This window comes from Gorilla gorilla, chromosome 2 (genome assembly GCF_029281585.2).
Source record: "Gorilla gorilla gorilla isolate KB3781 chromosome 2, NHGRI_mGorGor1-v2.1_pri, whole genome shotgun sequence".
NCBI classification, from domain to species: Eukaryota; Metazoa; Chordata; class Mammalia; order Primates; family Hominidae; genus Gorilla; species Gorilla gorilla.
Window position 1 is genome coordinate 26,056,943 of NC_086017.1, and position 21,516 is coordinate 26,078,458.

General features: G+C 45.3%; 1 protein-coding gene across 2 annotated transcripts in view; it reads left to right on the forward strand.

Annotated features, from left to right (window-relative positions):
• Positions 1–16,706, forward strand: part of GALNT15 (polypeptide N-acetylgalactosaminyltransferase 15) — a 72,805-nt gene extending 56,099 nt beyond the window's left edge. Inside the window, exon 10 of one of the 2 annotated variants that reach the window (XM_019024747.4) lies at positions 1,442–1,641. In XM_019024747.4, coding sequence (XP_018880292.3) covers positions 1,442–1,522 — 81 coding nt within the window. In that variant the 3' untranslated portion in view covers positions 1,523–1,641. Of the gene's footprint in view, positions 1–1,441; positions 1,642–13,640 lie in introns of those variants that run through there. The other variant, XM_055381120.2, reaches the window with a different exon arrangement.
• The last annotated feature ends 4,810 nt before the right edge of the window (positions 16,707–21,516 follow it).

The following is a 21,516-nucleotide window of genomic DNA, read 5'->3' on the forward strand; positions in this document are numbered from 1 at the left end:
AATTCCAACTAACAAAGACATGATGGTTGAAAAGTCCTCAGTGACAATAATGATGGCACCACTGCAGCAGAACTTGACATTTTAGAGGTCATGTTATTGTGCTTAATGTGAGGGGGTTCTATTTTCTACTGAAAGGCTATGAAAAAGCCAGTTGGACACCAAGTGATCTGTGACCAGTCACCAAATTTGGACAAACAAAATGCAAACAAGTTGCATTTTTAAAAAGCATTCAAAAAAAAAAAAAAAGAATAAAACAAGGATAGTGTACATAATATGTAGAGTTGTGCAAACATTGTGCAAAACATTGATACGGGCTGCCTTGCTGGGCACAACTCTACATATTATGTACACTATTGATGCTTGTTCTTTCGAAGTTCTTTTAAAAGTGCAAATTGTCTGTGATCACTTTTGGGCAAAGCCCAAAGCACCTACAAGTCCTGCCCCGATTATTCAAATACCTTGATTTGGGCATATTTCAAATGATATGTCAAGCACAATAACCAAGGAGGTGCTATTTCCAGAATTCTAGACCCCTCTACCATTCCTGTATTAATAATAGTCCCTCCATTGGATAAAGAAAATGTGGCACATATACACCATGGAATACTATGCAGCCATAAAAAAGAATGAGTTCATGTCCTTTGCAGGGACATGGATGAAGCTGGAAACCATCATTCTCAGCAAATTAACACAGGAACAGAAAACCAAACACCACATGTTCTCACTCATATGTGGGAATTGGACAATGAGAACACATGGACATAGGGAGGGGAACATCACACCGGGGCCTGTCGGCGGGGGGCGGTGGGGGGCGGCAAGGAAAGGGAGAGCATCAGGACAAATACCTAATGCATGCAGGGCTTAAAACCTAGATGATGGGTTGACAGGTTGATAGGTGCAGCAAAGGACCATGGCACATGTATTGCTATGTAACAAACCTGCACGTTCTGCACATGTATTCCAGAACTTAAAGTAAAATAAATAATAATAGTCCCTCCAATCTCAAATCTTCTTTCCAGTTCCAACTCCTTACATGAAATGTACTCTTTGGACATGGCCATATGTCCTAAGCATTGTTTTAATATTATGAGGATATTTGCTGGAGTAGTAGTTCTTTCCACGGGTATGGGATGTTTATATTTTTTCATCACTGAAGGCTCTACATAATACCAATACACTAAGTTATCACGACATATAAACAGCTTGCCTGATGGTTTGGCTTAAAAAAAGAATCATCAGAATCACCATGATGACTTTACCCCTAGGGTGATAGTTTACAAGCTCAGTCCAAAGAGACCAGATTAATGTTTGAAAATTAAAGTTCCCTAACAATTCCCAAACTGTTCAGCTAGCTCATAGTCAATGGACATTCCAGTACCTATGACAAATGCTGAAATGATACAGTCCTTCCTCTCTCTCTCCGTCCCTCTCTCCCTCTCAGGATGAGAAGAGGGCCAACTCTGCTGCTGCTGAAGCTTATCAAAGGCCTTTAACTTTTCAGCAGATTGTGAACAACGGGTAGGACATCATTTGCTTCATTCAGAGATCCTCAAGAAGGCACTGCCGATCACTATCCTCTAGGCACAGATCAAGGGTGGCATTGTTTAATGTCTTATTTAAATAAAATCCAGAAAAACTGGAGGTGCTGTCTTTAAAGTCATAACTTGCCCAGATGCACCAATGCAGAAACTGTTCAGAGGGGGTGAAAGGTGAGCACCTCATTAGATTATCCAAAATTCTCCAAAACTCTCCAAAATTCTCCAACCCAAACCATATGGCTATAGTGGGAGCTGCCTTGTTCCCACCATAAGATGGCCCCTCCTCCCAGCTGAACATCTGACCCATGTTGGGTCAATCAGCACATTCCTCAGTAATTTTGTTATTGAGACTAAGAAATCAGTCTCTCTACCAGTGACTTAAGAGATAATGTGAGGTTGGGAGTGTTGGCTCACGCCTTTAATCCCAGCACTTTGGGAGGCCAAGACAGGAGGATTGCTTGAGCCCAGGAGTTTGAGATCAGGCCGGGCAACATAGTAAGACCCTATCTCTACAAAAAGCAAAACCAAAACAAAAATTAGCCAGTCTCATAGCCTGGCCTCAAAATAAATAAATAAATAAATAAATATATATATATATATTTTTTTTAAAGAGACATAATGTGAGAATGTTGAGCTCTCAGCAGCCTTGTTTTCTGTATGTGGTCCTATGAGGCAGATAAATCCAGTCTGGAGAGTGAATCAGAGACAGCTGTGGGAGTGGAAACAAATATAAAAAGAGCAGAGGCAAAGGTGGGACAGAGCACCTTGATAGTATTTGATCCGCTGGCTCCAGTTTGTTCCCCAGGCCTTGATAGATCCCTGTCCCTGGAGTGTGTGAGACAACCCGAAATGATTTTGTTTAATTCAGTGCTCCTCAGATTTTCCTGTGCTCACAGATCACGTGGGGACTGCGTTAAAGCGCAGATTCTGATTTGGTGGGTCTGTGTGGGGCGTGAGATTCTACATTCCTGCAAGCTCCTAGGTAATGCTGATGCTGCTGGCCAGAGACCACTGTCTGAGTAGCAACAATTCCAGTAGTTTTCTGGGTTTTTCTAAATTGTTACTTAGAGCTCAGAAAATCCTCACTGGATGAGTTCTTGGACTGTTCTTTGCTTCTAACGGATCTCTTTTTGAAGCCACATGGTAAGATGATTTGATCCTATGTCTTAGAGGATAATGCATCTTTTTTTTTTTTTTTTAGACAGAGTCTGGCTGTGTCACCCAGGCTGGAGTGCAGTGGCACGATCTTGATTCACTGCAAACTCCGCCTCCTGGGTTCAAGCGATTCTCCTGCCTCAGCCTCCCAAGAAGCTGGGATCACAGGCGTGCATCACCACGCCTGGCTAATTTTTGTATTTTTAGTGGAGATGGGGTTTCACCATGTTGGCCAGTCTGGTCTTGAACTCCTGACCTCAGGTGATCCACCCACCTCAGCCTCCCAAAGTGTTAGGATTACAGGCGTGAGCCACCAGGCCCAGCCAGGATAATGTATCCTGTTCAATGTAATAACAACCGTTGTTAATTCATTTTCTTCTTTTCCCTCAGCATTCTTCCTCTTTCCCATTCTGTCCACTAGTTCTGCTTTTTTGACCAGGGAAGTTTTTTAACCTTTTTTTGTTGTTCTTGCTATTTGTCTGTGGTCATGTTGTCCCTCCCTCACTTTCTTTATCTTGCCCCAACTTTCCTCTACTTCTCATCTTTGAGCAAACCTGCTTTTCCAGCACCAGGTTCTTGTGGTAATTTTTATTCCACTCTTAACTTTTCCTCTATCTGGGCCTCCATGCCCTTCTGCCACCAGTTTCAACTGACCAATCTTGATGGAGTGAACAGCATCAGTTTCTCCAAAGGATTTTTAGAACACTGAGCAAATAAATTAATAGCTCAGATTTTCAGCTCTTCTCAGTGGCAGCGCTTCTCCTGAGGGAATCCATAGTGTGGGGGTAAGGAAATGCCATTTAATATGTATTTGGAATAATAGGGATACTGAGAGTGCTGCCAATACTGATGGGAATATGGCCCTCATCTTGAGGAGGCAGCTGGGCTTCTGGCAGGCAGATCACCCTATACAGTGGATTTTCACAGAGGCAAGTATAGGGGACTCCCTGGAGATGGGCCAGGACTTGTAGCCTCTGAAAACAGCCACATCTAATAGCTAAACATGAAATTAGGTGATTGGAAAACAAATCCTGCCAAAGCCCAAGATTTGATTGTCTTAATCCTTAAGTCCTGCAGTAAAGTTAAAGCATGCATAACTAAGAAAGAGATACCAAATTTATCCTCCAACACCAGAGGCTATAGTAGTGACACTGAGTGTTCTGGCCCCACCCATATCCCTCTGGTCTTACAGCTTCAGCTTTCTCTGAAAAAAAGTTCCAACTGTCAGTTATCTGCATTTCTTCACCTGGGTTTCTTTTTTTTTTTCTTCCCCGAAAGCCAAAGAAGACTGCTTTATGATGTGGGGAAGGCCAGAAAAGCCTTGGAAGTCACATTCCCCAGAAGCAGTCCTCAATTGATGACTGACAGGAGTTGGTGTGTAAATACCTCAGCTCCCTCACCTCTCCCATGGGATAGCTCTGAGGTGCATATTCTACACCATTCCCCAGAGTGTACCATGGGATTAAGCTCTAGTCACCCACAGTGGTAGCTGGCTTGATAATGCATCTTTAACTGGCTACATTCCCTTCTCCACTTCCTTACTAGTGTTTCCTGGGCTCATCTTCCAAGTAAACCACTTGCACACAAATCCTTATCTCTATGTCTCCTAATGGGGAAACCCACCCAAACACACATGGCTTGTCCCACCAAAAGCTTGCATCTCTAAGAGTTATCTTTCTTATCACAGTTTAAGCTTTGTTTCACCAGTAGTCTCAACCCATGCACAAGATAACCCCATTCCCCTGAGTTGAACTTATCCTACAAACTGCAAGGCCACAGTATGGGCTTCTAGGCAGCTGTGCCCAAAAGAAAAGAGTCTGGGGGAGGGGCAACATAGTTGGTCCTTATGCCAATCTTTTTTTTTTTTTTTTGATGGAGTCTCGCTCTGTTGCCCAGGCTGGAGTGCAGTGGTGCGATCCCAGCTCACTGCAAGCTCTGCCTCCTGGGTTCACACCATTATCCTGCCTCAGCCTCCCAAGTAGTTGGGACTACAGGCACCTGCCACCACGCCTGGCTAATTTTTTGGTATTTTTAGTAAAGACGGGGTTTCACCATTTTAGCCAGGATGGTCTCAATCTCCTGACCTCATGGTCCACCCGCCTTGGCCTCCCAAAGTGCTGGGATTACAGGTGTGAGCCACTGTGCCTGGCTGGTCCTTACCCCAATCTTATTATAACATTAGACATCCTTCCTCCCTGGGGAAAAGTGAATATGGAGTGGAGAGAGGCCATGAGTGTTCCACTAATTGATGCCCCTTCTTGAAGAAACCTGAAGCCTGATGAAGCAAGGTTCCTCCGGCCTCACAAAAAATGTTCCCCCTCATATTTCAGTTATTTTCCTATAACTGATACATACCAGTGTTAGAGGATATAGAAGTATACCATAGAAGTTAGGAGTGAAGTGCATGATTGCTCTCCATGATAAAGCGAGGGAGATTCAGATATGAGTATTGAGGAAGCGATGGGTTCAAACAATATGATAAAGACATAAAGAGTGAGATGATCAAGAAGGTATCTCTAATGAGGGCAGGAGTGACTTACCAGAGGAATTTTAGGATTAGGTGTCTAGTCCTCAATATAAAGTTATTTGCCTTATTTCCATCACCCCAGACTTTTAGCTAAGACTTCCATAATGACTTTCGTAGTATGTTGGGGATGGAAATCAAGGAACAGGGATAAGTCCCTGGACAGGACAAAGAGGAAAAGAGCAGCCTTGCCGGGTGGGATAGATACCAGTAAGACTAGGCATTCAGGTGTGGTGGCTCATGCCTGTAATCCCAGCACTTTGGGAGGCCGAGGCAGGCAGATCACTTGAGGTCAGGAGTTCGAGACCAGACTGGACAAAATGGTGAAACCCTGCCCCTACTAAAAATACAAAAATTAGCTGGGCATAGTGGCGGGCGCCTGTAATCCCATCTACTTGGGAGGCTGAGGCAGGAGAATCACTTGAACCAGGGAGGTGGAGGTTGGAGTGAGCTGAGATCGCACCACTGCACTCCAGCATGGGCAACAGAGCAAGACTATGTCTCAAAAAAAAAAAAAAAAAAAAAAAGGACTGGGAATCAGTGGAATTAGAACTCAAAGGCCAGAGTAACAGTGGTATGGAGAAGAATTAATACAGATTGTTGCCACATACCACCAAAGAGTGCCAATCAGGATATTTCAAAATTATGTTAGACTATGAACTAGAGTGGGGTTAGCAAACCTTTTCTGTAAAGGGCTAGATAGGAAAGTGCTATACACTGTTTCCCTCTTTTTTTGCAGACTCTGTTAACTCTGTTAACTACTTGACTCTGCCATCGTGGTACAAAAGGAGCCGAGCCATGGACAATAATCAACAAATGACCATGGCTGTATTCCAATAAAACTTTATTTACAAACACAGGTGGTTGGCTAGATTTGGCCAACAGTCATAGTTTGCCACCCCCTGGACTACAGTATTTGACTCAACTGTAGGAGACAAATTACAGATTACTTAAAAATAAACAGAGAAATATTACCAGAGAAATAGTGAATGAGCTTTAAAAATATAAAAATAAAGTGTTTCTCTGTTATACATAACAGAACAGCAAAAAATAACAAAAAAAGAGTGAAACAGTGTATAGCATATGTTCTCATTATGAGCACACTCCAGTCCTTTTTATAAAAAAGTAGGAATAAGCAAATTATTTTTAAAAATCAAATAATAAAACATTGACACTGTAGTCCACAGTCTTCTTTCTTTGGGGGACATAAAGATTTCAGGGGCCTTCACTGTTAACAGAGGTTGAGCAAACGAGCTTTCTTAATGAGACCACAGCTGCAATAAGAACATGAACATGGAAGGGAGGGCTCCTCAGAAGCACAGAGTAACTCTCAGTATCTTAGCCAAGCCAAAGTGATTAAACTGTGCCAAGAGATACAGTTTAACACTCTAGTTTTTATCTTACTGTGGTGAAGACATTCACAAAGGGCAAAGCACACGCTCCCGCTAACACACAAATCTTTTGTGTTTGGGATGTAAGGACAATCAGACACAAGCTCTGGTGTAGGACAAAAGCAATAACCTCTGGTTATTTATATAAACTCTGATCTCTGGCAATCAATTTAGCCAGACTTCAAAACACAAGTGGTAGAAGTCAAGCCAAGGAAAGGGACTTCCAAAAGCAAGCCTTGAGGCCAGGGCTATACCAGGCCAACAAACCTTACTCCTTGTGCTCTGAAGCCAATACAAGCTCATAAAACCAGTTTAACAGCCAAGCCTAGGGTGCCTCCTGCCTGTTATGATCCATGCTTGGGGCTGTCCAGCCCATCATGCCCCTTCACATGTCAGTGTTGGCATATCCAAGGCTGGTTCCAGATAAAACAAATGGCCTGAGGCACCTCACCCTCCTCTCACTCATGGACAGTTCCAAGCTCTCCAGCCCTACGTCTACTTTGCATTCTGTTGCTCTACTGGCCGTGCTGCTGACCCCAGCTATTATCGTCTAGTGAGCCTTCACCATGCACAAGGGACAGGCAGCTGTGCAGATCTGAGTACCCAGGTGGAAGCCACAGTTGAGGCCTACTGACTTTTATCTTGGAGATAAAGTCCTGTTCCCCCACCACTCCCCAGTGTGGGTCATATGTAAAGGAATGTAACTCTTTGAGAGTCTCCAGTCAACTCTTTGAGCATATCCTTGACCACTCTCCTTGGGAGGCCCTGGCACCTGGGTCTAGGTAGTGGGTTGGTTTGTCTGATGGTGGAGCCACCACTGTCTCCTTGAGGTTCCCGCTCCATGACCCTGGCTATAATATCCCCTCATAGACTGGTTTAGGCAATGCCCCCACCCCTCAGCTTGTCAGGTATTCAGGATCCCCCACCTACCTATCTGCTACCTCCTCACCTAATCTCTCTATCCAGATGACGCTAGCCTTGCAGGTGGGATCCAGATGGACACGTGATATGTGTTGCTTTAAGGTGGCTCTTTTCCCTCCACTGTTATTCAATGCAGCTCTGCAGAATTATCTTCCAGGCTAAGTTTTAGGCTTCTTTTAGCAAAGAGCCATGGTCTACACTTCCCTATTTTCCTCTTAGCAGTTACCATGGAGTTGGATGCTTGACTTCGTGGATTCCAGTATGGAGGAGAAAAAACCAGGAGTTAGGATATAGAAAAATGACATTTCAAGAGTTGGGAGAAAAATCAACTAGAGAAAAATGTGGACATCATTAGACAGTAATATCTCTGTGACCGAACATATGTATTCACTGCCAGAAATCATAGTAATAACAACAACCATAGTGCTAAGGCTGTACTAACTTACTAGCACATACTATTACTATGATAATAGTAATAACATTACCATTGTTAGTACTATGTACTATTACTACTGTAATGTTGTTACAATATTAACAACATTAATATTAATATTGTTGTTAATATTGTAACAACATTGCAATAGTTGTACTCAAGTTATTTTTTCTTATAATCACAATAAGCCAATGATGTAAGTACTACTATTATCTCCGTTTTATATGATCTCATTTTATAGTTGAAGGGTGAGGTTTCCACAGGTAGAGTAATTTTCCTAAGGCTATGCAACTTCAAAAGTGATGGACCTAGATCACAAACCCAGTTTCATTTGGTTCCAAGGCCTTCACATTTAACTTCCACATTTGATTGCCTCCCAGTATTTGTGAGTAAAGAAAATAAAACAGGGACTGTCCAAATGGGAATGGGTAAAAATAAGGGCCAGGTTGTTTTAGGACCTGCCAAAATTAGGTGCATTGGTTTGGATGCATTCAGGTACAAGGAGCAGAATAACCAACTCCCAGGGGCTTAAGAAATAAAGAACTTTAGTCATCTCACATGCCTAGTTGAGGACAGGCAGTTCTGTGCCTGGTACAATGGCTTACAGACACCTGTGATCCAGGGTCTTTTTAAACTTCCACTCACCATTCCTGTTGGCTTTTGATCCTGGTTTCTATCTCTGTACCAGCACAAGATGGTCACCACAACACCAAATATGACATCCTGGCCCCAGAATCCCAAACAGGATGGAGAGGGCGGCAGAAGCAAGTTCTCCTCATTAATAATGTCTTTCTCTTCACTGAGAAAGCAAGATCTTTCCCAGAAGCCCCCCAGCAGACCTTCCCATCTGTCTCATTGGCCAGAGTCCTAGCAGCAAGGGTGGCTGGGACAGTGGCAAGGAAAGTACCTCAGCAAAGGCTGGGCACATTGCCACCCAGAACCTCACAAAGGTTCTGCAAACCAGGGAGTGGGAGGTTGGCAGATGGATGGCCAGTGACAGTACCTGCATTTTGAGATGCCTCCTCTCTCAGGCAAGATTGGGCTCAGCTTCTTTTTTTAATGTCATGGGATGAAAACTGCAGGACACTGAGACAGAGACCTATAAAATCCTGTGCTCACAATTCCTGGATATTATCCATTCAGCTCCTGCCCTCTGCCCAAGTAGGAACCTTCAATGCCCCAGAAGCAGCTCCGTGTACTCAGTTTGGGGTATGAGGAAAGTGCCTGCCATCTGGAACTCAGCCACTGCTATCATAATTGGTCAAACACTCTGGGAAGCAATGGTGTTCTGATTTCTTTTATTGCACAGCTTCCAACAAAATTTGTGGCCCAGGTGTGACAACCAATAGAACTCTTTCACTTTATTCTTGTCTCTGAGATTCTGGTTTCTACTTGCTTTCTAAAAGAAACATAAAAGGCAAGTAAGCATGGCGTGTAAAAGTGAAGGGGGTGGGCTTCCCATGGGATATATGATGATTTTCTTCCTTTGTTGTAAACATATGATATAGGAAGTTGCTTGAGAATCTTGCTTAAAACAATAGTGACAACCTTTTAACCCCATCTGCTTCCCATTAATGGGAAAAGCCGTTACATGGTAGTGTCAAGGGGCCTCTGGATTTTCTCAAGGCTTTACCATAAGGCAGATGCTTAAGACAAAATCCTCCAACCCTTTGGTTCTAATCCTCCCCTTCTTAGTCCATTCAGAAAGCACAGAAGGTAATGGCATCTGGCTGATACTCATGAGGGCTGGGTTGGTAAAGTGAAAACCTTTCTGTGCTGTGACAAATTTCACTGGCTGTGCTTTAGGTAGTTTGCAAAGCACAAAGTTAAGTTTCTGGATGATATGTTCATGATTAACAAACCAGATTATAATGCCCTTTCCAGAGTGAATTCTAGTTCTTAGGATTACTTTGCAGATTTAAAAACAATAAATATTTTAAAAATATCTGTTATTTACCAAGGTCACACCTCTAGGGCCTTGTCCCGTGTGTTTTCTGAACCATTGGCGTGGATGACTTGATGAGTCACTCATGAATCAGAAAATTGCAAAATATCATCTTCACTGAATTTTATGTCAGCACAGACTCAGTCAGAGTTGAATATGGACTCCCTGGTTTCTGGGAAGGCAGAGATATTTCAAAAACATTTCCAGGAAGGCAATCAAGTGCTCCTTTTGATGCATTTGCCAAGTGGGACACAAAATAGACCTATATTTGTAAATAACAATCTTTTTCAAACACTGCCATGGGGATATGCCCAGCTTATAGTGATCCTTAAAATACGTATTGTGAAGTAATAATCCACCTATGTTTCAGTAATTTCCAAGTGTTTCTCCAGCCTTGACTCCAACCATGAACCTCAGATTCACACACTCAAGCACCTTCAATCTACACTAGAGCCCGAGTAATCAACCTAAAGCACTCTCCTTCCATAATCTCTTCTATGACTCCGCATCACCTTCAGAGTAATGCCCCGCCTCCCCAGCACAGCCTGACTACAAGTTCCTCCCTGACCCTGCCTCCACCCTCTGGACTCACCTGCTACTATTTGCCCCATCTCTGAACACCAAAGTTTTTGTAGTTCCCAATACAACACCCTTTTCCTTGTCTCTGCTCTAACCATGCTCTGTTCCCTCTGCACAGAATGCCCTTCCCTCCGTTTGCCAGCTTCTTCTTACCTATCATGCATGACTCATATACATCATGTCTCTGGAGGGTCTTCCTCGAACCCCCGGGCTGAATTAATTACCCCTCTTCTGGAGCACTGCATATGTAGCCCTGTCTTAACATGGACCACTTTGTGTTAAAATTATCAAAAAGATGTTTCCTCCACTGGACTTTAAACAAATTTTGCTTAGCTTTTTGCCCAGAGTCCCTAGCATAGTATCTGACTCTTGACAGGCACGTAATACATGCTTGTTGAACTTCAACTAAAGCGATCACAGCATCTTTCTTTTGTGCCTAGAAACAAGCAGAATGAAAGTGGAAAAGAAAAATTACAGAGCTAAAATTTAGACACTGAAGAGGTCTTATTTGAGGTCAAATTTAAGAGGGCTTTGTCCTGATCACTTTTTGGATGGCTGTGGACTCTCCACATGTGGATGTAGCAATTCCAGACTCCTACTACACTGTTCCAGTTATCTTTTGCTGCATAACAAACTACCCCAAAACTTAGTGGCTTAAAACAGCAACTTTTTTTTCTTTTTCTTCTTTTTGAGATGGAGTCTTGTTCTGTTGCCCAGGCTGGAGTGCAATGGCGCGATCTCGGCTCACTGCAACCTCTGCCTCCTGGGTTCAAGCGATTCTGCCGCCTCAGCCTCCCAAGTAGCTAGGATTACAGGCACCTGCCATCATGCCTAGCTAATGTTTGTATTTTTGTAGAGATGGGGTTTCACCTTGTAGGCTAGGCTGGTCTTGAACTCCTGACCTCAGGTGATTCTCTCACCTCGGCCTTCCAAAGTGCTGGGATTACAGCCGTGAGCCACCACACCCGGCCAAAACAGCAACTATTATGGCTCATGATCCTGTAGGTCAGGAGTTTGGGCATGGCTCAACTAGGCAAGTCCTCTGCTTCATGGGGCTCTAACTGGTGTCACTTGGTGGTGTCAGCTCATGGCTGTTCTTTTCTGGAGGGTACAAAAGAGCTTCTCACATGGCAGGGGAGGCTGGCGGGCTGGACTCAGCTGGGCCCTCCCCTCTCCGTATAATCTCAAGACTTGTCTCCGTCATCTCTGTGGCAGCTGTCTTACACAGTGGTTGAACATCTCCAGAGACCAACAGGATTTCTGCCAGTCTTCTTAAAGGCCAGACCTGGGACTGACATAACATCTCCTCCAGCATACTCCTTTGCTCAAAGCAATCACAGGCCAGCCCAGGCTCAGGGAGGAGGGGAAGCAGACCCCACTAATCAAAGGGACAAGTAGCAAAAGTGTGCAGCTATCCTTAAGCCACCATGCCTGCAGGCCCAGTGGCTAAGACTGAGTATATGTCCCAGAATCCCCAGCAAAGCTCTACTGTTTACTCTGACTGAACTGACTTGCAGAATGCGTCTGCCCCTGAACTAATCTCTGTGACCAGGAGCTTGGGAAATCTTGATTAGAGCTGGAGGTGGAAACAATTGTGGCCAATATTATGGTTAAGAAACTCTGTAGGGGCTGAGCGTGGTGCCTCATGCCTATAATCCCAGCACTTTAGGAGGCCGAGGCAGGCAAATCTCTTGCGCCCAGGAATTCGAGACCAGCTTGGGCAACATGGCAAAAACCAATCTCTACAAAAAAAATAAAATAAAAATAAAGTAAAATAAAATACCTAGGCATTGTAGCACATGCCTGTAGTCTCAGCTACTCAGGAGGCCGAGGCAAGAAGATCACTTGAGGCTGGGAGGTCAAGGCTGCCGTGAGCCGTGATTGTGCCACTGCCCTCCAGCTTGGGTGACAAAGAGAGACCCTGTCTCAAAAAAGAAAAGAAAAGAAAAGAAAATTCTGTAAGAAGGAGGTGGTGGTAGGGATTGCTGGGCAGGTGTCTTAGTTTAGGGTAATGTAAGTGCAGAACCTGAGCAAGGCCTTGGATGCAGGTGATTTATTTGGGAGGTGATCCCAGGAAGCAGGAGTGAGAGAGAGGGAAGAGTAAGATAGGCAGGGAAGAAAAGTCAATGTAAGGGTGCTTTGAGCAATGGGGTTCGACTCTTTCTACTCTGAGATGCCCACAGAACATGTTCCAGAACTATCTACCTAAAGAACACCAGACTGAGACATTTTCCCACCAGCTCTCCTCTCTTATTGGTTGAGGGTTACACCCGGGGCCATTCACTCCCTGCGATACACTTTGCAGGCTGCACTTGCAAGAGCAGACCAGGCTCCCAAGGCTTTAGAGAAGACCCCAAGGCAGAAATGTGGAGAGGGTGGGGCTTGACCTGGATGTCGTGCAAGATGAATCTAAGCCCCCATGGAAGTTGGGCCCGAGCTGGGGCTGATATCCAAGGAGGCCCAAGGATGCGACACTGGACATCAAAACATCTGCAGTAAGAGCCAACCAACAAAGGTTCCCTCAGGTCAGAGCCCAGCTCGCCTTGCCAAATGGCTCCCAGGGATCACTTCTGCAGCTGATGCGGTGGGCGCCCAGGGAGCACCTCCTTCCTGTGCAGAGGTTGGCACTGGCCAGCTTCCCTTGGGGCTATGCCCACCCGCCAGCACCACCAGGAACATACCTCTGGGTGATCAAAGTTAGGTTTATTGGCAGTTGTAGCAAGGAAGACCACCCACATGAGGAACCATGGGTGTCTCAGTAGGACAGTGTCCAAAGGAGCTTCTCAGGAGGTCAGGGCTTGGGTTAGGGGATTTGGGGAAAGATTGGGAAGCATGGTCTTGCTAGGGAGCTGTCAGAAAGTGGGACAATTTTATAACTGGGCATCCTAATAATTTGTATCTAGGAGATTGTGGGAAGAACAGAGCAGGGCTGGAGCTGCACTTGATAAACACCCCTCATATTTGCCAGGAGAAGGAGCTATTTGGTCATTTTCATAGTGTGCTGGGTGTTCTTATTTCAGTGTGGTCTTGTTGTCTCACTCCACCACAGCCACAGAATGACCTTGTCTGATGTTGGTGTTCTGTGAAATTGTGTATGTTAAGTAAGGAGGGGACTCCAGTCAGACCTGGGGGTTGATGACTTTTTCTTTCTCAGGTCTCATAAGACACAGGCTCTGCACACTCAGAAGAGTGGCAGGCACCCATGGTAACACAGCTGCATGGCTCAAAGTAACAATCAAGACAGAAGAACAGGCACCGATCAATAGGACTCTTCTATCTCCTAAAGCTCTTTTGAAGTCTGGCAGAGACGTTTGAGTGGCTTCTGTCCACCTCCTCAGTGACTCACAGTGCGATGCTCATGGTTGAACCTGAGTGATGCCAGCAGCAAGGAAACTGACAGAGCTCGCCGATCCATTTCCTGTCATTCACTTGAGGGTGACAAAGCATGATGGTGACAGCTCAGATAACATTCCTGGCACAAAATCCTTAAACTAAATGGAGCCTGGCTGCCAGGAAGGAGAGGAACAGGCATTCCAGGGGCAGACTCTGCTGCTGGCTGCAGCCACACAGGAGAGCTTTAAACAGGATTCTGAGCCTAGAGAGCAACAGGATTTGTGCACCACTGCTACGCTGATCAATGCCAATAGTTGGCCCAGGCTGGAGGATGGGCCAGGCATCCTAACACCATTGGGCAAATCAACGGTTTAAGGAAGTCAGCACAGTTGGGGTACACACTAGAGAAAGCTACATGTTTTGAAGAATGTGCAGACTCCTTGAGCCCCCACAAAGCAGCCTCACCATCGGCATGTAGACAGTGCAAAGTTGAATGAGAATCTCATTAGAACTTCTGGAAGCTCATCTCTTTCTTACCAGACCCATGCTTAAGACTGGAGTCCTGGCAGAGGCTAATATTCCAGATATGAGCCAGAGACAACCTCATCTGTGCCAGGGGCATGTCACCCAAACCGAGGTCATATAATTTAAAATATAACTCCAAAGTTCAGTAAGGTATGGCGGAGAAACCTCTGGTGCCTGTATCACATGTCCTTAGGCCTTCTCTGCTTTCCGCCACTGCTGCTGAACAGTTCTGTGCAGCCTCAGATCCCCTGAGCCCTGTGCTAAGTGTCTTCTGCATTATGCACCAGGGTTTTCTCTGAAGGCAGAGTTACTCAAATATCCAGGGAGCAAGCACCCTGGCTTGCTAGGACAGTTAACACTCCCAGGACAACTCTCAGTCACTGAGGGGATGGGAACCAGCAGATGGATGTCTGGCCTCTGTCTTTCAGGTGGATAATTATACAAAGCATCCTGTATATTTTTTAAGAGGGTCAACAGAATCAAGGGGCAACTTTAATGTGTCCTTATATTGGCGCCTCCTTCTGCCCCATCTCACATCCTCACTCCCACACTCTTGCTTCCCAGGTTCACACCCCTCATGAACCACCTGCATCCAGTCCTTGTCTCATGCTCTGCTTCCAGGGAAACCCAAACTAAACCACACATGAGCACAGTCTTCCTTTATAACACAGGCTTTCTAGACTAACATGGCTGATGCACATTCAGTCTCCAACTTAGGCCCTAGAATGGAAACAGGGCCCAGCCATCCAGACACCTGTGGGAATCCTGCCACAGGGCCCTTGGCCCCACTCTAGGGCTGGTCCTATATCCTAAACATAATCAAGAAATTCTTTCCAGTTTTCTTGGCTGGGTCCTTTCTAGCAGGAACATTTTGACGGCATGTGAGAGAAACTGAAATTGAACCGGTTTGGTCCTGTAGAAGCAGGGGAGATTACTGGAAAAATACTGAAGCATCACATGAAATTGAAGGAAGGGTTCCCCAATCCATGGGAAGGGCAGGGGTGCAGCTGGGCCTCATGGGAAAAGCCATATTCCCGGCTTCTTCCACATGGAGGACTGTAGCCCCAAACAGCTCAGGAGGCCCATATGAAAGAAGACACATGCATATGCAGATATCATAATGAGAAAGTGTTTCTGCAAGCTCCAGGGAGGAAGAAGCTTTGTCACTATTTTTTCAGTGATTAACTGGAGTGTCTAAAACAGTATCTGCAATATGGTATATGGGTAATAGACATTTGTTGAATGAATGAACAGTAGAAGGAGGAAGAGGGAAAAAGAGGAGGTGGGATGGGAAGAAGGTTTGGGGTATGACTGTGAATGAAGCTATCTAGCCTTCAGCTTTGGATGGACCTTGCCTTTTCAAGGGATCATGGCTGGGGGCATTATCCCACCTTCCTCAGCTCAGAAGCTTGCTGTGGCTCACAGTTTCCTGTGGAAACAACCTGATCTCCTTAGTGTTACATGCAAATCCCTCGCAAGTTGGCCCCTACCACCTCCTCTTCACACACCCTCCACTCAGAGCACACTGGCCCACAGCCCAGGGCCATCCTGAGGGAACTGTCCTAAGGGTCACTGTGCCCTCCTCTGGGACAAACATACATGTTTTGAAAGTGGTTTTTTTTTTTTTTTTTTTTTTTTGAGATGGAGTCTCGCTCTGTTGCCAGGCTGGAGTGCAATGGTGCAATCTCGGCCCACTGCAACATCCGCCTCCCAGGTTCAAGTGATTCTCCTGCCTCAGCCTCCTGAGTAGCTGGGACTACAGGTGCATGCCACCACACCCAGCTAATTTTTGTATTTTTAGTAGAGACGGTTTCACCATGTTGGCCAGGATGGTCTCGATCTCTTGACCTCGTGATCCGCCCTCCTCGACCTCCCAAAGTGCTGGGATTACAGGCGTGAGCCACCGCGCCCAGCCTGAAAAGGATTTTAAATTGTTTTTATGAGGGAAACATGTTATCTTGTTCATGTAATACTCTATAGCAGAACCCAGTAGGGAATAATAGATTCTGCATGTATAGTAATACTCTTCTAACTCTGGAAAGAAAAGCATAATATTATATAGATTAAAAAGAAAAGTATTTATAGCAATAAATAATTGAAATGAAAGTATTACAGGAATAAAATATTTTAAATAAAAATTAGGTGGGAAAATTGACATTGTACTTGATGAGTTGTGAGGCCTATGGCTTGTAATTTTTCTGAGAAAGTTAGAGAAGCATGAAATGAGTATATTCACAGTGTTTGCTGTTGTTGTTGTTGCTATATATTTACCATTGTGTTTCCTCTTCAGAATGTGGCTTTTCATACATAAATACATTTGCACAGAGTAAATTTTGGATAAATTTGAACCAGGGGGTGGAAGATATATCTTATATTCCAGCAAAGACTGTAGCATGTGTGTGTGTGTGTGTGTGTCTGTTTGTAAGACCTTCTGCTAAAGGATGCTTGCAGACAAAGTCCTTATCAGCCATGACACAGAAATATGGATCAATAAATGTGTATTGAATGGATGAACAAGAAAAGAGAAAAGCAGCCATTTAGACTGTGTGCCTAACACTGTGCAAGGTGCTTAGCACATGTCTTCTCATTTAATCCTCACAACCACCCTGCAAGGTGATTTTCATCATGTCTAATTTACAGAAGGTGAAACTGTGGCTTGCCCAAGGTCACAAAACTAACAAAGGATTCAAATCCAGGAACGTGAGATCATGATGCCTTTGCCTTCTGCATTGAGCGCCGCAGCCCTAAGAAGTTAGCTTGCGCCACCTAGTGGCAGAACTAAAACAGGAACCAGGAACCAGGTCAGCCTGCAACAAATATCAAAGCAGCAGGCTGCACCCTTCAACGGGGCTTGTGAAACCTGGAGAAGCACAGGCACGCCTGTGACCCACACTCACTCCAACCCCACAACTGATAAAAGACAACGCAAGGCCCAGAATCAGATAACCTGGGAAAGTGTGCTGTAAATGAAGCATCATTTCCTCTTGAAATACATTTTTTGTCTTCCTGTACTGGGAACATAAAAGTCCCTCACCATCCCCTTGACCTCTCAGCATTTCCAGGGCTTCCCTCGACCTCAGTCTGCTGTCCCCCTCCCTGACCCAGCACCTTTTTAGCACTGAGGATCTAACCTTGTGCTCATGAGGCCTGGCTTGGTGGCGACACGTCACCCAGCACACACAGGGGCTGTCCCAGGAACGAAGTGGCATGCACATGTGGCACTCCAGGCTTCCAGCTCACCTGTGAACAGCTGCGGTCATTTGGTGGCGAAAACTCTACAGCCCACCTACCAGCCTTCTAGCCGCAGTCCCACCTGCTCCATTTTCACTACAGTCGTTTTTGAAGAGGGGCGGTGTTTCTCCTGCAGTTTACTGACAATGTTTACAGAGAAGCTATCGTTCAAGCTACTGTTCACTGCCTCCCGCCCCCGCTCAAAACACATGAAAAGTTCTTCTGCCCTAGAAAATATAGGTGCCTTAGCCAGCAGGCAAATAAACATCCTCGTGGTCTATGCCCTGCTTTTGTGGTCTAATTCATTTTCTCCCTCATTCTCTCTCTTATTCTCTCTCTCATGCTCTTTCTCTCTCATTCCTTTTCTCCCTTCCTCGTTCTCTGTATCTGTATCTCTGTCTTTCATAAGCCGAAACACACATACACACCGTGATATAAGAACATATAAAATCACGTCTAAGGATATTGGAATACAACTTAAGGTGAGCGCAAAAAAGGGCAGAGAATGGGCAGTGCAGAAAAGCTGGAGTTGTCGGGGGAGAAGACTGCTGGGCCCCGGATGATGAGCCCTTCTCTGAACAGCATCCAGTTTGGACACAGTGGAGAACACTGACAATCCCAGGTCATTGTGCCTTCAGTTCCTTAGAGGAAAAAAAGACAGCTTGAAGACAAAATCACTGTGAGAGTCACAGAAATGACAATGAGGCATCTGTTTTTACTTGAAATAGGTATGCATTTTTAAATGCCTCGCTTACCTCAGGTGGGTGGTGAATTCTAACGTACTTTCATGCCAGTTACTTCTGCACACCAGTGGGAGGCATCCCTGAGTGCTCTCTGACAGCTGAACGGATCTTCTCAGAGATGCCCTTATTCCAGCACTATTTCTGCAATGTATAGAAAGCACTATCCTTGGAACCAGTTTCCTGCACTTGGGAATGAGGCGATGGAGACTGAGGAGCCCCAGACGGGAGCCAAACAGAACCTTGGCTGGGGTGGGCTCCTCGTCAATGTGTGTGTGGATGGGGCATGGCCAGGCAGGGCAGAACTTCCTGACCAGCTTGGAGTCTGTGGAAAGCAGACTGGTTAATAACATGGACCATTCCATCTCCTATCATTATGCATGGCACATAGCAAGAACTTAACAAATATTGATTAAATGAAGAGGAGTAGCAGACACTTACTTCACATTTTTCCACATGCCAGGCCTTGTTCTAAGTACTTTTCTTATGCTAACTCATTTTATCCTTTCAACACTCCAGTGAGGCCGGTGCTGTTACTCTCCCCATTTTACAGATGGGAAGACCGGACAGAGAGAGGCTAAAACGCCCAGAATCAAACTAGAAAAAGGCAAAGCAAGGATGTACATGAGTATGAAGCAGGTGCTGTGCTAACTGCTTACAATTGTTATTTCATTTGACCCTCGTAGCATCCTGTGAAAGAATATCATTGTCCCCATTTTATAGAAGAAACTGATGCTCAGAGAGGTTAAAACAATTCCCACTAATAAGTGGCAGACTTAAGATTTGAACCAAGGACAATCTGACTTCAGACATAGCCATAGGGGATTAGCGCCCCCTATTGCCCACTCTAGTGAGTTCTTAGGCTGTTGGGGAGCAGCCTGGCAGTGTCCAGGGTTGTCCTATATGCCTGCTGGGCCCTGGCTGACTGGGCCCTGACAACCAGCATCCTGGAACTGGCCAGAGGTGCAGGGACAGGCTGGGGAGGGGTACAAAGGCCCTATCTGCTCCCTTCCAGTCGTCTGGGGCGTTCTCACATTGGCAAGGGCAGAGTGCTCCCTTCCTCTGAGTGGGTCAGGGATGACATTGATAGGCCCCTGGAAACCAGAACTGATGGCTTCTTCTGGCCTGTGTCTCAGATGCTGGCCTCTGGGGAGTGAGGGTCGGTTGGAAATCCAGCCCTTTCCTCCTCTCTGAGCCCATCTCCTCTGGAGGAGTGCTTTCCTCTTGGCACCTTCGTGCCACATGGGAAATTCAAGTGTCCTTTGGTCCTGCTGGAGAAATAATCCTGCCAACAAAAAGACCCCTTCGTACCAACACAGGAGAGAGAGGGCCCAATTTGTCACTGGGCAAGCATTAACAGACTTGCATGAAAGTGATGCCAAAGTCTGGACAGAATTTCACACAAATTTATAAAGTAGAAGAAAGAGCAATAAAAACTTCTCTTTTTATCTCCTTGAGTGACAAATGGATGGGTCTTGTGATTGTTTCCTGTGCACCTCCAGAGACTCCTGAGTTAATTTCCAAGGTGTGTGTTAGTATTCTGAGGATCAGAACGTCCTAGACTTTGCATTATAAAATCTAAAAGTCAAAAAGGCTCCCTAAAGGGTGCCTCCCACCTCAAAGGAAGTAGCATCATTTTATCCTTACTGTGTCTTCTGAAAAACCACCAATATTATTCCCCCAAAACACCTCTTTTTAACAAAAATTTAATGACATGACCCTTCCCATTTCTCTGTGCATCACTTGGTGGAAATCTACAGTGAGTAGAGTTTACCAAAAACTTCATGTTTATTACCTATATTTTTCCACTATCCTGGGAACCTCCTTTAATTGATGCAGAAACAGGTGCTAAATAGTTCTCCTAAAATTGATGTGGGAGAGCTGAGGCTTGAACCCAGATATTTGACATCAAATGTCTCTTCTCTACTCTCAAAGAATGTATATATAGACATTCTATAGCAAGCAAAGAAAGGTAATAGAAAAAAAGATGAAGTTAGTAGATGCGTTTTTTATTTCTTCAGTGCGTGAGCACCATGCCACATTCTAGAATAGAACTGTTCAAGAGAACTTGCTGTGAAGATAGAAATGTTATTTGAGCCATCCAGTAGGGTTACCTCAAGCCACAGCACATGTGCGCATGTGTACCTGAAATGTGGTAGTGTGACTACTAAGGCACTGGCTTCTTAATTTAATTTTATACATTTTAATTTAAATTCAGGGCTGAGCACGGAGGCTCACACCTATAATCCCAGCACTTTGGGAGGCTGAGGCCGGAGGATTGCTTGAACCCAGAGGTTTGAGACCAGCCTGGGCAACATGGCAAGACCCTGTCTCTATAAAATATAAAAAATTGGCTGGACATGGTAGCACGTGCCTATAGTTCCAGCTACTTGGGAGGCTGACCGCAGGAGCTGGAGGCTGCAGTGAGCTATGACTGCACCACTGCACTCCGGCCTGGGTGACAGAGAAAGACCTTGTCTCAATATAAGTAAATAAATAAATACATAAATAAATAAATTTACATTTAGAAAGCCACACATAGCTAGTGGCTACCATGTTGAACAGCGCAAAAGCCCTGCTAGGCACATCTTGAGATGTCACTGAGGCCAGTAACTGACTGGCTGTTTGCTTCAGACCTTGGGGTGAAGATCCTGCAAATGTCAGCTGCCCAGCACTCACATAAAATAGGCTGCCCCTTGGGAAGGGGAACACATGATCGCAGAGGGTTTCTGGCTGCACTGCCCTCCTGCAAGCTGGCGTGGGCTTGGGCCTGCCAGCACCAGAGTCCCATGACTCTAGCTCCCCCAGAGGCCCTGGCGCTGTCCATTCACCACCATCCTAGGACTGCTGCTGTTCGCTCTGCTCCTCCTCTTCCTCCTCCCCATCCCCCAGCCCAGAAGGGCAGCAGTACTCTCGAGTTTGCCCCTTCAGACAAACCAGGACAGCTTCATTCAAGTATAGAAATAGTCACTTGCTTGCTCAAAGTCACATCAGAACAGAGCTGAGAGGAACCTTAGAAGTCATTCCTTCATTCCTCCTACCGCCACCCCATTTTACAGTTGAGAAGCCAAGACCTAGAGAGGTGATCAGTATCATCTTTGGCCTCTTTGCCCAGGGCAGCGACCCACTGAGTCCACAGATGGGGCAGGAACACGTGTGTGTGCAAGAAAAACAGGAACCATCTGGCTGAGGTCAGGCATT